The sequence below is a fragment of the Halichoerus grypus genome, chromosome 8 (genome assembly GCF_964656455.1).
Source record: "Halichoerus grypus chromosome 8, mHalGry1.hap1.1, whole genome shotgun sequence".
NCBI lineage: Eukaryota > Metazoa > Chordata > Mammalia > Carnivora > Phocidae > Halichoerus > Halichoerus grypus.
The window spans coordinates 146,663,367-146,682,519 of NC_135719.1; the positions used below are offsets into that span (position 1 = coordinate 146,663,367).

The window sequence follows — 19,153 nt, forward strand, 5'->3', positions numbered from 1 at the left end:
CTCCAAGCCCGATGCGGGGCTCCGCTGTAATTTCCCCGTGTGGAGCCTTCTCCTCCAGCTGGCTCCCAGGCCCCGGTCCCACCTCTCAGTGGGCCACAGGCTCCCCATGCCCGGTGCGGCCCTCGGGCCTGACACCAGCACCCAAGAACCCCGAGCCCGCCCATCTCCCCTCCCAGGGTGCGGTGCCAAGTCCTGGCAGGGTCTCTTCCCCTCATCAGGACACCTGTAAGGTTTCCTTCTTCCTCACTTTACAGCCCCTCCCCTGCTAAGCCACTCCCTTGCTCACTGTCCCCTGCTGGTTTGTTTCATTCCACGAGTGTGTGCTCTCGAGGTCAGGGGGCTGCAAGTGGGGTGGTACCCGAGATGTGCTCCCTGCGCCGCCAGGGAGGGCATGGGGGGTGGGGACAGGTCAGGAGCAGCTGAGGGAGAGGTCAGCACGGCCAGCACAGGGCTTGTCCAAGGCTGAGGGGCCTGCTGGATCCCAGCCCCTCCCAGTGGGACTCTTCCTGTAGGGGGCTGCGCTTGGCTTCCCTGGACCACCTCCGATCCATCTTGTGCGATAGGTCACTGAACTTTCCTTAAGCTTTCTTGTATTTTCCTCCTATGAAAATCATGAATGGATCCCAGTTGTTACAGAATTGACTTCAGATTTCCCATCCTGTCCTCCAGTAACCTTAGATCACCTTCCTTCCCGAACATTAGGATTGCCATCGGATTGCCTTATCTTTCTCCCTTGAGTGTCCGGGATGCAGGATCCGTATTCTAACCTGGCCTGTTTCCTAACACCTCTTCACATGCTATAGCCCTGCCTTCTAATATTCCGGTCGAGTATTTAAGTTCTTGCTAGGTGGCTGTGTTGAAAGTAATCAGAGGCAAATCATTACCCAGGTTTAAGGCATATAACTGAATTTCAAGCAGAAGGAACACTCAGGGTCTGATTCATCTGACCAAAGTGCAGGTGCTGGAAGTCCAGAGAACAGGGTCGGGGGTGGTGCAGCGGAACCCAATAGCCAGTCCCCAACCCTGGAACTGCAGCCTGGTCACCAAACCACCGGCAGAGTCCTGGGAATTCAACCAGGAGGGAGTCCCAGAGCAAACAGGCAGCCAAAGTCAGCCAGGAGCGATGGAGCTATACAAAATCCAGATTCCGGGCCCCTCCCAAAGATTCCAGTCCCTCGGTGGGGCTGAGGCCTGACGTCCGCGTTGTAACACACGTCAGGTGATTCTGTTGTTCAGCCTCAGCTGGGAATCTGCGACGGGAGATTGAGAGCAAATTCTTGGATTCTTAAGTTTCCACCCACCCCGAACCCACCCCTTCAGCAATAGCGTGTGGCATGCCTGCCCCCCCCGCCCCCCACCGCACAGAGAGGAGCCGTGGTCCCCGTCCTCAGGGCTGTGGACCAGCAGGGGAGACAGACAGACAAGGAGAGGTTATAGCACCCAGCAAACATAAGTCGAGCGTTTATGGAAGCTGAGTTCAGGGGGGAGAAAAATCAAGAGGCTTAGGGCTTAACCTGGATGAGTTATTTGTAGTTCGGACGTCATTTATTTTCTGAAGTGTCTTCAGAGATTTGAGACATTTGATTCTCCTGTTTTGCTCAAAGTGTTCTAACGAAGCCGTGTTTGCTGCGGATTTCCACCCCACGGACACTAACATAATAGTTACATGTGGAAAATCACATCTCTACTTTTGGACATTAGAAGGAAACTCCCTTATTAAGAAGCAAGGATTATTCGAGGTAACGTTAAATGACACTTGTTTTATTCTTCACTGAGCGGTGCGTGTGGCCAGCTAGCTTCTACGGGAGCGGTGAGGCTGTCACAGTCTGAGAATTTGCTGTAATTGGCAAATCAGGAAGTCTTTCTGGGGGTGTAGTGATGAAGAGTGTTCCCGGGGATCCCTAACAGAATTGCGGAGCCCCTTGTGTCTCTGTGGGTAGCCTTGGTGATGTCCGGAAGGAAAGATGGACCATCACAAGGGACAGTCGCCCTGGGGGCCAGGCGCCCCCTCCCATGCGTGGTCCTTGCAAAGAACAACCAAGAAGGCACTCGGGCCTTGTGAGGACGAGGAACAGCGCCTCCTTCCCTGTGGGGCCTCGTACCACTGCCCCCCCCCGAGGCCTAGTTAGGGGACCACTTTATTCCGGTGCCAGGGCCCTGTTCCTGAGGCTCTAATTCTGATAACACAGCCCACCCCACAGCCCCTCCGACACCCTCCTCTGCTCCAACTGTCTGCAACTTTATAATTACCAGAAATTTCTCTATTTTAGAGCAGGTAATCTCATGGCATAAGTTATATAACGGTAGATAAAAATGAAAGGCACATGCAGCTTGGGAGCCCCGTGCCTCTAGGTTGTAGGAATACAAATAAGAGGATGTCTTGACTAATACGAATGTATATTTACAACATCCTGCAGAAGCAAGAAAAGCCAAAGTTTGTCCTCTGCGTGACTTTTTCTGAAAACGGTGACACCATTACCGGAGATTCAAGCGGCAACATCTTGGTGTGGGGAAAAGGTAACACAGGCTTGTCCCCAGAGCAAAAGCTTGGGGGCGAATATTATACGAGGTCAAACATGACTTCTCTAAGAATTGTCGATGAACATAATTACACTGAATCCCAAGTTTTATAGGTACATACATGCATGGGTGCATGTGTAACTTGAAACCTTAAAACTAGAACAGAGGAAAACAAGAATAGCCAAGAACTGTTCACTTTCTATCACTGCAGAAGGCTCTTTAAGCCCAGAATAGTTTGGTGGAATAGCTTTATTAGGAGATCTATTAACAAATTATAATGAAGGTGTCAATGACTATATATTTAGCTATAAAACACTTAAATAACTTTCTTGGTTCCCATGGCTTCGGGCACATAGTTATTGAGAACTAATGACGTGCAAGACAGCCTGCTAGCTACCGAGCACAGCGATGATCCCGAGGCCCTGCCATCAGGGAGCCCACAGCCTGGTAAAGAGGAGTCGTTACTCAGGAAAAATCCATCCAGTTAAGTTCAATGAGCATTTACAGCAGGAGGAAAGGAAAACCACACCATCCCTGTCCTCAAAGGGCTTAGAGTTTGGGTTGGGGGTGAAAGTGGAAACAGACCCCTAGATATGATTTCAGGGTAACGTGAGGACTTCTCTAGTGTCCCCACTACTGTGGGGGCAGGTGCGTCCCACTTCGATCCATTTCACCCTTAGCAGGATCTTGCAGGATAAGCAGGAGCCCCATTACCGACCAAGGGGAAACCGAGGTGTAGGGCAGTGAAGTCACTTGTCAAGGATGTGAACTCAAGCCCCTGTTCTTCACCGTGTGTAGTCCCGCCATGCTCTCTCCATCCTCGGCTTCCTGTGAGCATGTCCTCCTGCATCATAAAGTAACCCAGGGCATGCTTGTCTGCTGCTGCGTGAGCTTCTAGAAATTGTGTCCTTTGTAGATTCACGCTGCAGAGATGTCCTAACCGACAAGATCACATTTTTGAAACCAAAGTGAAATGGGATGGACAGAGGCGAGCCTTTAGATAACATCCTGAGGATGGTTTTCTTGGTGTGTTTAGGTACGAATCGGATAAGCTACGCTGTTCAAGGGGCCCACGAGGGTGGCATTTTTGCACTTTGTATGTTAAGGGATGGCACGCTGGTGTCAGGAGGAGGGAAGGACCGCAAGCTCATTTCTTGGAATGGAAACTATCAGAAACTTCATAAAACTGAGGTAAGATAAAGCAAACAGCATTATCGAAATTCTTTTTTTTTTTTTTCAAAATTCATTTTGAACCTCCTAAAACTGTTAAACTAACCAGTTTCCTTGTTAGTTTGAAATCTTCAGCTTACCATTTTGAAAATAGTTTAGATAAAATTTGTTAAATAGGGTAACATTTTATTAAAATCATTGGAAGTGGTTTAAGTGTAATTACCAAAATGGAATTAGGTTTGTAAAATTTTAGGTTGTAACATATTTCACATTTAGAATATCTTTATAAGAGAACAGTCTCACTTTTCCAAGGGAATATTATCCACATTTTGATTTTTCATTCAAATCTTTCTTCTTGGGGCACCTGGGTGGCTCAGTCCATTGAGCATCTGCCTTCGGCTCAGGTCATGATCTCAGAGTCCTAGCATTGAGTTCTACGTCCAGCAGGGAGTCTGCTTCTCCCTCTCCCTCTGCCCCTCCCCCACCCCTCCCCCTGCTCATGCTCCCCCACCAAACAAATAAATAAAATCTTTTAAATAAAAAAAAAATCTTTATTCTTTTTCCACTTTAATTCCCAGGTGTGACTTTAGGGACATTACCACCTGGAACTAACATTTACTGAGTATTTATCTTGTACATGGCTGAATGCCAACATAGTCTCTAAAGCTCTATCTCCTTTTAGTATCTATTTTACTGCCTTATTACCCTGCACACCAGTAGAAACCACAGGCAAGAAGTTTAATCTGTCTCATACACACTCACTGAACTCTCTCCCCCAGGCCCCGGGGAGTTAGGAGCAGACAGACATCAAGGTGGGCATCAGTGTGATGGCTGGTGGTCTTCATCCCTAGCGTCGAGTGGACACATTATAGACCTTCTCCAGCTTCTGGTCAGATGTGTACAACACACACAACACGTTACATCCTGTAGCCCATTCTGTCGGAGAGCAGCATGGCCCAGTGCTTTAGCAGTATGAGATACGGTTCTGTTGATTATTGCTCTTAATAAAGGAAGGCCGCTGGGTGAGGTTTGGAAATCGCTTCCCTGTTCATGGGGATTTTAATTGTGATGCCATTCTTTATCCTAAGATTTGACCAGCATTGGACTGAACCGGCACCCGTGTTAAATCATAACTGCAACAGAGGCTTCAAAGCCTCATCCCGTTTCATAGACGGTACTTGTCATTTTTTTAAGCATCCATACCTTCGTCTTCCTTAGCATGAATTATCTTCACCTTTTCCCAAATCTGTGCCAACAGACCACACTGGAGGTGGAAAATTTGTAGAGAGCAGGCAGCTTCTTTCCTTTCTAGAACTGGAGTGCCCAGAGTCCCCCAGCGGGGTCTAGCTGCAGTCTGTTCCTTTATAAAGTGCGAGAACCTCTGTTTATCTTATCACAGCAAATTGTTCTTGGCTGGCACATTTTGAAATTCTTTGTCTTAAAATTTAGATAATTCCATATGTTTACTGACATGAACAGTGGATTTCAAAACTAAGTCGTGTGAAGTTGCCAAAGAATCTACCAGTTTAAGTTACAATAAATTTTAGGAACTCTTCTTATGCCTTGTTATTCTTGGCTTTCCAAATTTTACCTGCTGCTGCTGTCCAAAGCCACAAGAAGAAAAGAGTAAACGAACCAGTGTTATTTCTTATTTTTTAATCCTATCAAGAAAAAGACACTTCATTTTTTATTGTTGTTTTTTTTTTTTTAACGACCTTACTCTTGCCGATTGTTTTAAGGTACATACGTGTTTAGAGTTTAAAAGTCAGATGTGGGGTCCTGGCTGTGGACCTTTGTATCTCTCCATGTTATGGGGGGGGCGGCGAGGGAGGGAGGAGCTGTCATCATGATATATAAACACATATTTGGAATGGTGGAGCTAATATTTAAGGACATTTTTGATGCTTTCTTTTCAATGCAGATTCCAGAACAGTTTGGCCCAATCCGGACAGTGGCCGAGGGGAAGGGCGACATGATCTTGATAGGCACAACTAGAAACTTTGTTCTGCAGGGCACTCTGTCAGGGGACTTCACACCCATCACTCAGGTATGCTCCAGCCCAGCCGGCCCACTGAGCACTTTCATTTGATGCGATATCAGAATATCAGAAAGCATTACAAAGAGATGAATCCTTTGTTTTATACCAACATAACCTTCCTTGGCATCAGAGTTTCAGTTGCTGTCATGGCTTAGGTTGGCGGGAAGGGAAACCGAGGAGGGCAGTCGAAAGCATGCAGATGCCGTGGGCACCCCGCCCCCGAGACTCCCCGAGTGTTGACTGGAATGTTTCAGAGAGCTTCATCTGTCTTGGTCCTTTGCAGGGTCACACTGATGAGCTCTGGGGACTGGCCATCCACGCCTCAAAACCTCAGTTCTTGACTTGTGGGCATGACAGGCACGCCACTCTCTGGGACGCTGTTGGTCACCGGCCCATCTGGGACAAAATAATAGAGGTAGACATGCACGTTACGTGGCGTTTTTCTTATAAAAGTTCATCTGGAACACGTTCGTTTATGTTTTTGCATGCAATTGATAGTGATAGAAGATTGTCCCAAAATAAATGTCACCCGGTTTACCTCCTTCAGTCGGCATTGCTTTAAACATGGCCTGAAGTGGTCCCATCCATGTCATCCTGAAGTTTGCTAGTGAAGTTTTCAACAGCAGGCTAGCCTTACGGAGTTGGTGTTGGGGTCTCCTGAGTGCAGAGTTCCTTCACTGGCTTCCATGCTCAGCAGCCCCTGCCGTGAGCCCGCACACCATTTACAGCGCGCCTCTGGAATGAGAATTTACGCATCCAGTGTAATTTATCTCTACAATTGCTTCACTTTTCCAGTGGGCATCGCTGTGATCCTCACAGAAGGAACTCCGATTATGTACTGGAGCGCTGGGACGTCCTTGTCCTGCCAGCATGGGGCCAGCAGCGATGTAGTTACTAGTACCAGGCGCTGGGCACGTACGAGCCGTAGTCCTGGCAGCACCCGGGGCGCCATGTTACTGGATTGGAAACTGAGGCTTAGCCAAGTCAGCTAGCTGGCCATGGTCGCTAGGTCAGCAAGTGACAGAGCCAGCGCTTACACCCAGCTCAGTCTGCTTCCCCAAGCCACAGTCTTCCCCCACATGTACTGCACTGAGTCTAAAGTACAGTACGTCCTGTGTGTGTAGCCTCTGCCCTTGGTGACATGTCCCGCCCTGTGGCAGGGGCAGCCCCTCTGTAGCCCCCGCTCCTCCTCGCAGCCCCCACAGAGGTCCCGGCACTTCCTGGCATGCCGGATCTGCATTTCAGCCCCCTTGCCCTTTACCCTCCAAGAAGGTCACCAAGGGTCTAGAGCTGACCGTCCCTGGTAGAGCTGAGCACTGAGGCGACAAGGCCCGAGCCGCTCAGAGGGAAGAGTGGGTGCGGCCCAGGCAGAAGGATGGGCTGAAGGAAGCGGTGTCCCTGTGTTGGACCTGTCCCCCTGGGGGGCTTGGAGGAACAGATGGGGGGACACAGTAGGGGCAGTGGCATCCGGGAGAGTGGCCTCCCCTGCTGCTCCTCGGCGCAGCCCCCCTGAAAGCAACTCCAGAGGCTCCATCCCCCTCCTCTGACTGGTCACCCCTCAGCATGACAGAAGCGAAGGGGCTCAGAGCCAGGCATTGGGAAGATCTGTGGTTAAGTCCTCGCTCCTTAACCCACTGGCCATGTGGCTTTGGACAGGAAGCTCCCTGTGCCTCAGTGTCTTCGTCTGGCAAATGTTAAGAGCCTGAGTGAATTAATGACATGGTAAACTTCAGGTGGAGGTGATTTCTCTCTGGGTCTCAGCGGCAGCCCGAGCTTAGTCACAGCTCCCACCTTGAAGAAAGCATTGCCAAGAACAGAATCAGTACCTTAAGGCTTCTGGTGTCTTCTTATTTTAGTTTACCCAGTAGTGTCTCGATGCCTTTCTATTTCCATTCCCACGGGTACTTCTTTCTCAGTCTCCCTGTCACCAATCTCCTCCCACTTTGGTCTGTTCTAAGCAGTTCCACCAAGGGATCTTCTATCTAAAACACAGATTCAATCATGTCACACTTTTTTTTTTTTTAAGATTTTATTATTTTTTAAGTCCTCTCTATTCCCAACACGGGGCTCGAACTCACAACGCTGAGATCAAGAGTCCCACGCTCCACCTCCTGAGCCAGCCAGGTGCCCCAATCATGTCACTGTGTTCTTGTTTCCCGGTGATCTCAGCCCTGACCATGGCGGCACAGCCTACATCATTCGTGTCGTCCGCACGCCTTCCAACCCACCGGGACATTCTACCTTGTAACACCCTCTCTACCCACCGTTCCTCAAAATATGCCCCACTCTGGGTCACTTCGACCTCTTTGATCACACTGTTGTCCCCGTAACACCTGATCCAAGAAAATACTGAGTGGAGTGTCCGCTCCGACCTTTTCCACCCCTGATCCTTCCTGGACCGGAAGGCCTGATTCCAAGGGTGTCGGCACCAGGAAGCCTCCACCCAGCCTCCCTGTCAAGCTTCCTCTAACTCTCCCTCTCCTGTGACTTGACAGCTTGCTTTTCCCTCTGTCATCCATCCCATTCCACCTTGTGTCAGAGTTAGTGACAGACACGTTAGTAACGAACACTAGATCCAAACCTGAACGTGCCTTACTCGTCTCGAGATCCTTCCAGGCCTGCCGAGGGTGCTGCGTGTGCCCGGGGGGCTCTCATGCAGTGTTACCACTCGCATTGGGCACAGTGGTCCTATTTCCACGTGCATCAAGCACACCATTCGACAGGCTGACCATTCAGCATGGGGGTCAACCGAAGGGGCTCCCAAAACTGGGAGGAAGAGCATTTACTTGCTGGTCTGTCATCTGATTCCTGTAGGTATGAAAAGATATTAAGACAGAAAGAGAAAAACCTCTAAAGGGATCACCATTTAGTATGATGGACACGTGACCTTCGCCCGAGTAGGAAAACGTTTTCCTCTCTTGGAGAGAAAAGAGCCTTGTTGGTTTAACTGGGACCACGTAGCCCCTTTGGAACAGCTGTGCTTGTGTGTTTTCTGCGGTAGCACTGTGTCTGGCCATCAATTTACACTTCCTTTAAAATGTTTTAGGATCCAGCTCAGTCTTCTGGTTTTCATCCTTCAGGGTCTGTGGTTGCAGTTGGAACACTGACTGGGAGGTGAGTCCGTGTCAGCACTGAGGTCTATTTCCCCAGGGGCAGGCGTGGGGTCGCTCCTCCTGCCCCGCTCGGCTTCTAGCCCCTTACCGAGAATTAAGCCAGAACTCAAAACTAACACGGAAGACAGCGGTCCTTCGCATTCGGGACTGTGGGAAAATCTGACAAAGATATAGACCCTTCTAGAAAAGCCGCTTCACCCGCCCAGGCACAGACATGCACGTGCATACACACACACACACACACACACACACACACGGCCTGCCTACAGTTTTGGGGGATTGTGGAGCTCCCCAAGCCCTGATCTGCAGCCTGTGGGAGGAGCCTCAGCTTTGGAATCGGGCGAGAAAGCATTTCAAAGCGCAGAGGATTTAAAAATGCTTATCTTGCTGCCCTTTCGAAATTTTAGAAACTGCCCGGATCCCGAGCCTCGTGCTCAGATTCCGCTAACACTTACTTACCAAGCGCCTCCAATAGGCCAGGCAGTAGGCCTGCGCTTGAATCCCCACTCCGCCGCTCGGCAGCCGTGTGTCTCCAAGCTGGCTAGACAGCCTGAGTTGTTTCATTTCCTAAACCGAGACAGTATCATCCGCCTAGACACAGGGTGCTGATGACTGAAGGAGATGGCGTGTGAGTTGTTTTCCGGGGTGGCCTGGCACTCGGTGTTGATGGCTCTGGTGATCACTCTTTTGTACATTTTGATTGCACTTTTATATTGTTTGTCACAGTACCTTTATGCTTGTTGCAGTTTAATTCAGATATTTTTGGTGATTTCCTCCCATCCTTCCTCTCTGAAAAGCAAACCATTTAGACTCTGTTGTGTTTCCTGTGGATTATGTATAAGGAAAGAGGAACCATTTATAAGTCAGAGGTCACAGTATCTTAAGAGTTGGGCACCTCATACCCAACAGAATTCTTCATGAAAATGTTTTGCCGTGTGTGCACGCGTGCGCACACGCGCGCGCACACACACACACACACACACACATACACCTTCCTTGTAACTCTCCCGGGGACAGTGGAAGCTTCAGACTCAGCAGGCTCTGATGAATGGCTGACAGCCAGTGATGACCAGACCCACGTGCTGACTACGCACAGTAGGACAGGGCCTGGGGACCATGCCAGGATGCTCAGAATCACACACAAGGTCCCATGGGTGGAAGAGAGTCCTTCCCTCCATGTATGCCTCCCATATCTCTGGTCCTCGCACCAGCCTTAGCTCTGGATGGGGCCGTTCATGGGGCTTCGGAGCATAGCCCGATCAGCCCCCACCTCTCCGCTTCTTATGTTCTGGCCTCTGTTCGCGTTCAGTAGCATGTTAAAGGTAAATGGTTGTTGAAGACACAAGTCGAGAAGCCAAATCCAAATTTCAGGGGCCAGCCACTCCCATGAAGTGGGCCGTGGGGAAGCTAGCAGCGCTCACTGGCCGTGTCCGTGGAATGTACACCGTCTGGGGTCCCCTGGGTCTGAAGCTGCCACAGCAGGGCACCCCCAGGCCTTTTCATCCCTGAAAACCCTGGAGTCCTCTTACTGCCACGACCTGCGAACACACAGGCCGGAGAGTACACGTACCGAGTACCGTGTCCTTGCCGGCAGATACGAAGCACATCTGTATTCCTTAGAGTTCGCTCTAACGCTGGGCCTCCTCGGTGGACTTGGCCCTTATTCCCATTTTATAATCAAGGACACGGAGCCCAGACCAGTCCTGTGGCCGCCCTCCCACCTCTCTCTCCACCCTGGCTTTCCCCTGGCTGGTGCCGCCAGCATCATTCTCAGCAGGCCAGACACCCCAGGGCTGTCCCAGCTCACCCCCTGGGACCCACCCCGCTGCTCTGGGGCCAGACCTCTGGGTAAACCCGTGCAGGCAGCCTTTGCGGCCTCCTCTGGCCACGGGCCCGGCCTTAGGGCTTCCTGTCCTTTGACACGTAAGTGACAAAACTCAAACACTGAGGACCCCATCACCACACGGGAACCAAATCATTTCCAAGGGAAGCCAGCATGCTGCTTCTTTCTTTAGGAAATGCTCATATGAAGGAACTTTTCCTTAAGGAAGGGCCGGGAATAAGCGTTCTTGTTAAGCCAACACAGAGTATTTCTTAAGCCCCGAGAGGAATAGTTTTTGATAATTACTGTTAAGTGTACTAGGCTCCCTTTATTTTCTCACCAAACAACTTACCGTGCTTTTTCTCATGTTCACAACAGGTGGTTTGTGTTTGACACGGAAACAAAAGACTTGGTCACCGTTCACACGGATGGAAACGAACAGCTGTCCGTCATGCGTTACTCACCGGGTGGGTGAGAGCTGCTGTCTGCTCGCCATACAGTTATGACGGTTATGAAATCCTGTGTAGATGTCTTTTAAGGAAGAAATCTCACAAGCCTCCTGGGCGGAGCCAAACTGTACTGCATCTAGCTGTCAGACATAGACAAAATGAGACCGATTTGCATACTGAATCCCCATGTATTCATCACCCAGCTGCAGAAATACAGACACGTAGCCGATCTGGCTCATCCAGAGCCCCCCCCCCCCCCTCCGAAGCACTTCCCAGAACTTAGCCCTTCATCTGTTAATATTACTGTCCAGATCTTAAAAAGATGAGGCCTCTTTATTTTTTAACAGCTTTATTTAGGAGTAATTTACATACAATACTTTCCCCATTATAAATGGACTCTCAGTGACTGAGTGAATTCATGCCATGTATAGCCATCATGACAAACCAATTCGAGAACCTTTCTATCACCCCCAAAAGTTCCCTCCCTGCCCCTTAGCGATTAAGCTCTACTCCCACCCCTCAGCCTTCGGCAACCACTGATCTGCTGTCCTATAAACTGCCCTTTCCTGACATTCCATATCAATGGAATCATACACTGCGGAGCCTGTTGCATGTGACCTCTTTTACCTGGAATACTGTTTTTTGAGATTAATTCAGGTTGTTATGCATGTATCCGTAGTTGATTCCATTTTAACTGCTAGATAGGATTCCACTTTGTGGATGTACCTCACTGTGTTTATCCGTTCATCAGTCGGTGGTCATGGGGGTTGTTTCTGGTTTCTGGCTATTACGAAGAGCGCCACTGGGAACATTCACTTATAGGTCTCTTTGTGGTCATTTGTTTTCGTTTCTCCTAGGTACATTCCTAGGAGTAGGACTGATGGGTTGCATGGTAAAGCTGTGTGTAACGTTTTATGAAACAGTGCCAACTGCTTGCCAGAGAGGCTGCACAGTCTCGCGTTCCCACCAGCAACGTGTGAGGTTCTGGGTTTTCTCTGCGTTTCTACCAACACCCGTTATTACCTGCCTCTTTCATGACGGCCTTTCTGGTAGCGGTGGAGTCGTATCCCGCTGTGGTTTGAACCGGCACCTCCCCTGCAGCCGTAAGAGATGCTGGGCCTGTTGGCCCGTGCCTGTCGATCGCTCCTGTATCTTTGGTGAAATACCTGTTTTCTAGTTAGGTTTTCTGTCTTACTCTTGAGTTGTAAGAGCGCTTTCTATAGTCTGTGTATAAGTTCTTGACCAGCTATGTGAGTTGCAAATGTTTTCTCCCAGGGTGTGGCTTATCTTTTCATCTTCTTTTGAAGCAAAAGCTTTCCATTTTGATGAAGTCCAGTTTCTCAGGTTTTTCTTTGATGGATCATGCATTTAGCGTCGCACCCAAGTCATGAAGCTTTTCCCCTCTGCTTTCTTTCAGAAAGGTGATTGTTGGGGCGCCTGGGTGGCTCAGTCGGTTAAGTGTCTGACTCTTGGTTTTGGCTCAGGTCATGATCTCAGGGTTTTGGGATCGAGTCCCACGTCAGGCTCCATGCTCAGCGTGGAGTCCACTTGAGATTCTCTCTCTCTCCCTCTGCCCCTCCCCTGCTTCTTTCTCCCTCTTTAAAAAAAAAAAAAAAATGGTGATTGTTTTAGCCCTTACCTCCAGGTGATTCTTGTGTATTGCAAGGGGTGAAAGTTTGATTTGTTCTGCATGTAGATTATCCACTTGTCCCAGCATCATTCATTCAAAAGACAGTCCTTTCCCTATCAGATAATCTTGACACTATTGTCACAAACCAATTGACCCGTAAAATAAAAAGGTTTATTTTTGGATTCTCAGTTCTGTCCCGTTCACCTAGATGTCCATCCCTGTGCCAGCACCACGCAGTCTGGATTACTGGGAGTTCAGAGTGAGTTTCAAAGATGAATAGTCTAACTCCTCCAATTTTGCGGTTCCTTTTCAGAGCTGTTTTGACTACTTTAGGTCCTCACCATTTGTATATAAATTTTATGACCAGCTTGTCCATTTCTAATTTTAAAACCTGCCAGGATTTTAATAGGGATTTAATGTTGAACTTGTAGATCGATACAGGGAGATTTGATGGCTTGGCCATGCTGAGTCTTTTACTCTTTGAACACAGAATATCTGTCCATTTATTTAGGTCTTCTGCCATTTTTCTCAGCAATGTTTCATAGTTTTTGGTGCACAAGTCACACTTCCTTTGTCAAGTTTATTCCTAAGTCAGTTCTCTTTATGCCATTGGCAATGGCATTATCTTAACTTTATTTTCAGAATGTTGGTTGCTACCATAGAGAAATAAAATCAATTTTTGCACGTGGATCTTATATCCTATGTCCTTTCTAAACTCTTTTATTGGTCTTAGTAGGTGTGTGTGTGTGTGTGTGTGTGTGTGTGTGTGTGTGTGTGTGTAAAATCCTTGGGATTTTCTTCCTAAAGGATCATGTGATCTGCAAATAAAGACTGTTTTATTTCTTCCTTTCCAATCTGGGTGCCTTTAATTATTTCTTCTCTCTTGCATTAGGTAGAACCTCCAGGACAGTGTCGGACAGAAGTGGCAAGAATGCATCCTTGCCTTGCTCACAGTCTTAGGAGGAAAAGCATTCAGTCATACACCATTAAGTATTGCTGGTGCCCTTTTAGCATGATGAGGAAGGTCCTTTCTATTCCTAATTTGTTTAGGGTTTTCAGCATGAACGGCTGTTGGATTTTGTCAAATGCTTTTTTTTTTTTTGTCAAATATATTTATTAAGATGATCAAGTGATTTTTTTAACAAGATTTTATTTATTTATTTGACAGCGAGAGAAGGAACATGAGCAGGGGGAGTGGGAGAGGGAGAAGCAGGCTCCTGGCTGAGCAGGGAGCCCAATGTGGGGCCAATCCCAGGACCCTGAGATCATGACCTGAGCCGAAGGCAGACGCTTAACGACTGAGCCACCCAGGCGCCGCTAAGTGATTTTTTTTATCCTTCATTTTATTAATATGGTCTATTAATTTTCAGATGTTAACCCAACTTTGCATTTCTGGGACAAATCCCACTTGGTCATGGTGTATCAATCCTTTTTATGTATCACTGGATTCCATTTGTTAATATTAAGGATTTTTTCGTCCCTGTTCCTGAGGGATATCAATCTGTAGTTCTCTTTTCCTGTGATAGTTTTGTGTGGCATAGTTATGAGAGTACTGTTGCAGAGTAAGTTGGGAGGTGTTCCTTCCTTGCTTATTTTCTGAAAGAGTTTCTTAAGGATTGATATTATTTCTTTATTAAATATTTGGTAGAATTCATGTAAATTTAGTGAGCCATCTTTTCCTTGTGGGAGGGTTTTTAATTACTAATGCAGTTTCTTGTTGTAGATCTATTCAGAGTGTTTATTCTTCTTTTTTTTTTTTTTTTAAAGATTTTATTTATTTATTTGAGAGAGAGAGAATGAGAGAGAGCGAGTACATGAGAGGGGGGAGGGTCAGAGGGAGAAGCAGACTCCCTGCCGAGCAGGGAGCCCGATGCGGGACTCGATCCAGGGACTCCAGGATCATGACCTGAGCCGAAGGCAGTCGCTTAACCAACTGAGCCACCCAGGCGCCCCGGAGTGTTTATTCTTCTTGAGTCAGTTTGGTAAATTGTCCATTTCTGCTAAGTTGTCTACTTGGTTGGCATTAAATCATTCATAATATTTGCTTATAATCCTTTTAATTTTTCTGAGGTCAGCAGTGAGGTCTCCTCGTTCATTCTTGATTCTGGAAACTCTGTCTCTTCTCTTTTCCTCTTGGTCAGTCTGGCTAAAGGTTTGTCAATTTTGTTGATCTTTTCAAAGAACCAACTTTTGTTTTCATTGATTTTCCTTTTTCTTTTTTTTCTTTTCTGTTCTGATCTTTATTTTTTTCCCTTCCCCTGCTTGATTAATATTTAGCTTGCTCTTGAAGTTTAGGTTACTTATTGGAGACCTTTCTTTTCTGGTAGAGATGTGTAAAACTATAAATTTCCCCTCGAGGGGTGTCTGGGTGGCTCAGTTGGTTAAGCGTCCAACTCTTGATTTTGGCTCAGGTCATGATCTCAGGGTTACCCCATAGCATGGAGCCTGCTTGAGATTCTCTCCCTCTCCCTCGGCCCCTTCCTCTCCCTTGTTTCTCTCCCCCCTCAAAAAAAAAAAAAAAAATTCCCCTTGAGCACTGTTTCAGTCACATCCCATAAATTTTGATATATTGTGTTTTCATTTCCATTCCGTTCAAAATATTTCCTAATTTCCTTAATGATTTCTTCTTTGGCCCATGGGTTATTTACATATGTATTGTTTAATTTCCGAATATTTGGGGGATTTCCCATATTTCCTCCTGTTGTTCTTTAACTTACCTCCGTTGTGGCCTAGAATGTATTTTGTATGATTTTAATCACGTTTACTTCATCGAGACTTGTTTTTATAGCCTGGCACGTGGTCTATCCCGGACGATGTCCCAGGTGTACTTGCGGAGAATGCGCGTTGTGCGCTCTTGGGTGCAGTGTTCTCGATTGGTCGGCTGGGACAAGTTGGTGGACAGTGTTCAGAGCTGACCGATGTGTTGTTCGAGTCATCTGTGTCCTTGCCACTACTCTGGCTGGTCTAGCAGCTGCTGAGAGGGAAGGACTGAAATCTCCAGCTGGTCCCGTGGAACCGGTTAGTTTCTCTTTTCGGCTCTCTCGGTTTGGCTTCATGCATTTTGGATGGAGGACGGGACAGAGTTGCGCTCAGACACCTCCAGCCAGGAAGGCTTGCATCCTGTGCCGGCGGACGCGTGTGCAGGTAGAAGGGCGCGGCCGGCGTTCAGGCGGGTTCCGGGGCTGCCCGGCTTCTGCTGCCGCGGGCCCTGTGGCATCCTCCTGGGCATGCATGCAGCCTCAGCGTGGCCACGAGCGCCTGGGTAGCCGGGCTCTTCCCTGCCTGCCCCCCGCGTGCGCGCGCACGGGCCTAGCCTCCCATCACCTGGAATGGGCGCGCTCCGGCCTCCACCGTGACCGCGGGCTGCTGGAGCCGAGGGCGCTCTCTGCTCACCCGCCCTGGAGATCGTCACTTCTGTCCACAACGCTGCCGGGTGGGCATAGGCGTCGCCCAGGGCTTTGTGTGGAGTGAGCCACCTGACCACGGAAACAGAGCCGCTGGCGCCCACAGCCGGCTCTGCCCGGCCGCAGCCTCCGAGCCCGCCGAGCCGGTGGGAGGGGGGAGGGGAGAGCGCAGCCCGGGGCGAGCGCCCCGGGGACTCCTACTGGCCTCATCCCGAATTCAGCAGCTTTTTAAGTATAAACACTTCTCAGATGGATTTACGTCTTTAATCAATTTCCAGACTGCGGAAGTGGTTATTTTTGTCAGTTTTGTGCATCTTTTTCATTGCTTTATGGGGAGAGGATTCACTGGGCTCACTGGGCCACAGCTGGAAGCCCTGCCCGCTTATTTTTAATATAGCCACAGTGTCACTGTCACCTCCTCAGCCCAAATAGCATTAACTTCTTAATATCATCAGGTATTCGCATAGTCAGTATTCAGATTTTCACTTGACTTTTTTTTTTTTTAAAGATTTTATTTATTTATTTGACAGAGAGAGAGACAGCGAGAGCAGGAACACAAGCAGGGGGAGTGGGAGAGGGAGAAGCAGGCTTCCTGCCGAGCAGGGAGCCCGATGCGGGACTCAATCCCAGAACCCTGGGATCATGACCTGAGCCGAAGGCAGACGCTTAACGACGGAGCCACCCAGGCCCCCTTCACTTGACTTTTTTTTTTAACAGTTTCAATTGGGATCCAAAAAAGGCTGTCCTGTGGTAATTGTCTGATATATCTCTGAAGTCCCGTTTAATCCATCATTCCTTGTGCTTGTTCTCTCCCTCCCTCCCCCACCCCCTTCCCCACTCTCTCTTGTGTGCACTGTTCACTTACTTGTTGAAGGAACAGGCTCATTTTTCCCCGTAGTGTTTTCTCCACTCTGGATTTTGCTGAGTGCGTCCCCGTGGTGTCCTTTAACATGTTCCTCTGTCCCCTGGACTCCCTCTGATGTGATGTTTGCATCTAGAGGCTGGATCCCATTCAGGGTCTGCATGTATTGCTGTCTTCCAGCTACCAGACTCACATCTGCTTCTCTCACTTTTGGTGATATTAGTAGCTATTGGTGCCCAATGCCCAGATTCATGAGGGACTACAAATGAGTGGTTTGCCAATGTTAGATTTTCTTCTTCACTTATTAGATATCATATTTCTATAAAGAAAAACTGCTAATCATCTACTTTGTTATCCAATAGCGTGGTAGCGTTCATTAAGGAAAGTCAAGATAAATGCCTGATTTTTTTTAAAGATTTATTTATTTGAGAAAGAGAAAGAGAGCAAGCAGCAGGGAAGGGCAGAGGGAGAGGGAGAGAGTCTTAAGCAGACTGTGTTAAGCGTGGAGCCTGATGCAGGGCTCGATCTCACAACCCTGAGATCACAACCTGAGCTGAAACCGAGAGTTGGATGCTTAACTGATTACACCACCCAGGTGCCCCTGCCTGATTTCTTTTACTTTATATACCAATTTCCAAGATAATGAATTTGTTCTCTGTACCCCTTAACAGTGATCAGTTGGTATTGGTGGGTTGGGTGCCATTGTGAACTGACGTATATTTGCTCAGTTTTCTCATCATGGGCCAGTGGAAGCCACCGGGGTTTGGCGGCTGAGTCCTGACAGTGTGGGTGCCAGGAGTGCTCATGGCTGCTGGGCGGGCCCTTGCTTCTAGGCCTGGTCGTTGGATGCTTGTGTTTTAGGAAATGCTATGTTTCTGTGATATGCAGGATGTTCAGCTATGTGAACACTCTCGGAAATAGCAGTTTTGTCCTTGGAAATACTTGGCCAAGACTGAGCTGCTACTGCTCTGTAGGAATCCTCTATTTTATAAGCTGATTGGCAGCAGTCTCTACCTCATGGTGGAGCTGTGTTCTTAATCTCCACAGGTCTCATTAGAGAAGGAGCACCCTTCCAGGTGTGTTTTCCTTGTGCCCGAGCAAAGTTCACACTTCTCACCCTAAACAGACAACCCCCCAGACACCTTGGAACCTTTTTTTGATGTTGAGAAGGTGCTTACTCAGCTCAGAATGCCTTTCATTCTTGATGTTTTAAGTATCATATTTTATTATTGATTCTGGCCAATATTCTGCATTCTTCTATGTGTTTTATGTGTTTCGCATCATTTTCTTGTGATTCTGAATGTCTGTGAAGTGCAAGAGGCCCTCGTCTACACCCTCTTTTCCTAGAAGGCCCTCAGATATCTATCAGCTCCAGCTGACATGAGCAGAGTCCTTCGGGGAGTATATTTCTTGTCAGTTATACTCATGGCCATTCCCTGGAGACCAGAGAGCTCTTCTTACCAGCAGCTCTGCTTCTTGGGCTTCAGAGCTTTTCTTCATTAACCAGGTGACCCTTGCCTCAAAGAGGCATTTGTACACCGTGTTCATAGCATTATTATTCTATAATAATTATTCTTAACTGTGGAAGCAACCCCAGTGTCCATCAGTAGATGGATGGATAAGCAAATTATGGTATAGCCATTCAACAGAATATTATTCAGTCTTTAAAAAGAAGGAAATTTTAACACATGCTATAACACAGATGACTCTTGAGGACGTTTTGCTGAGTGAAATAAGGCAGACACAAAAAGACGAATATTGTATGATCCCACTTACAGGAGGTACTTAGAATATTCGAAATCCTAGAGCTGGGGCAGTCAGAATTATAATAAATGGTTCCATTATGAGAGAGAGTTAACAGATGATAAGGTAGTTCTTATCTTGAGATCGTTGGCTTAAGAACGTACAAGCCAGCATGCCGACATGTCACGTGGCAGGCTTTACCCTTAATCTGTGTCACAGGGGCAGCAGAATCAGCAACAAAATGCTCCAGGTTCTGGAGTCAGACTGCCTGGGTTCGAAGCCCAGCTCCCATAAACCTGTGTGACCTTGGGCAAGTTACTTTGCCACTTGTGCCTCAGTTTCCTCTCCTGAAAAACGGGCATGATATCTACCTGTCTGTAGGGTTTATGAGGATGAAATACG

The 19,153-nt window shown here is 48.0% G+C and overlaps 1 protein-coding gene across 6 annotated transcripts in view; it reads left to right on the plus strand.

The window, feature by feature from the left end:
- Window positions 1-19,153, plus strand: part of EML1 (EMAP like 1) — a 177,195-nt gene that overhangs the window by 150,880 nt on the left and 7,162 nt on the right. For all 6 annotated transcript variants that reach the window (XM_036065379.2, XM_078054216.1, XM_078054213.1 and 3 more), the window contains 7 exons: window positions 1,605-1,739; window positions 2,418-2,517; window positions 3,557-3,711; window positions 5,612-5,737; window positions 6,012-6,143; window positions 8,775-8,842; window positions 11,042-11,130. In XM_036065379.2, coding sequence (XP_035921272.1) covers window positions 1,605-1,739; window positions 2,418-2,517; window positions 3,557-3,711; window positions 5,612-5,737; window positions 6,012-6,143; window positions 8,775-8,842; window positions 11,042-11,130 — 805 coding nt within the window. The remainder of the gene's footprint in view (window positions 1-1,604; window positions 1,740-2,417; window positions 2,518-3,556; window positions 3,712-5,611; window positions 5,738-6,011; window positions 6,144-8,774; window positions 8,843-11,041; window positions 11,131-19,153) is intronic.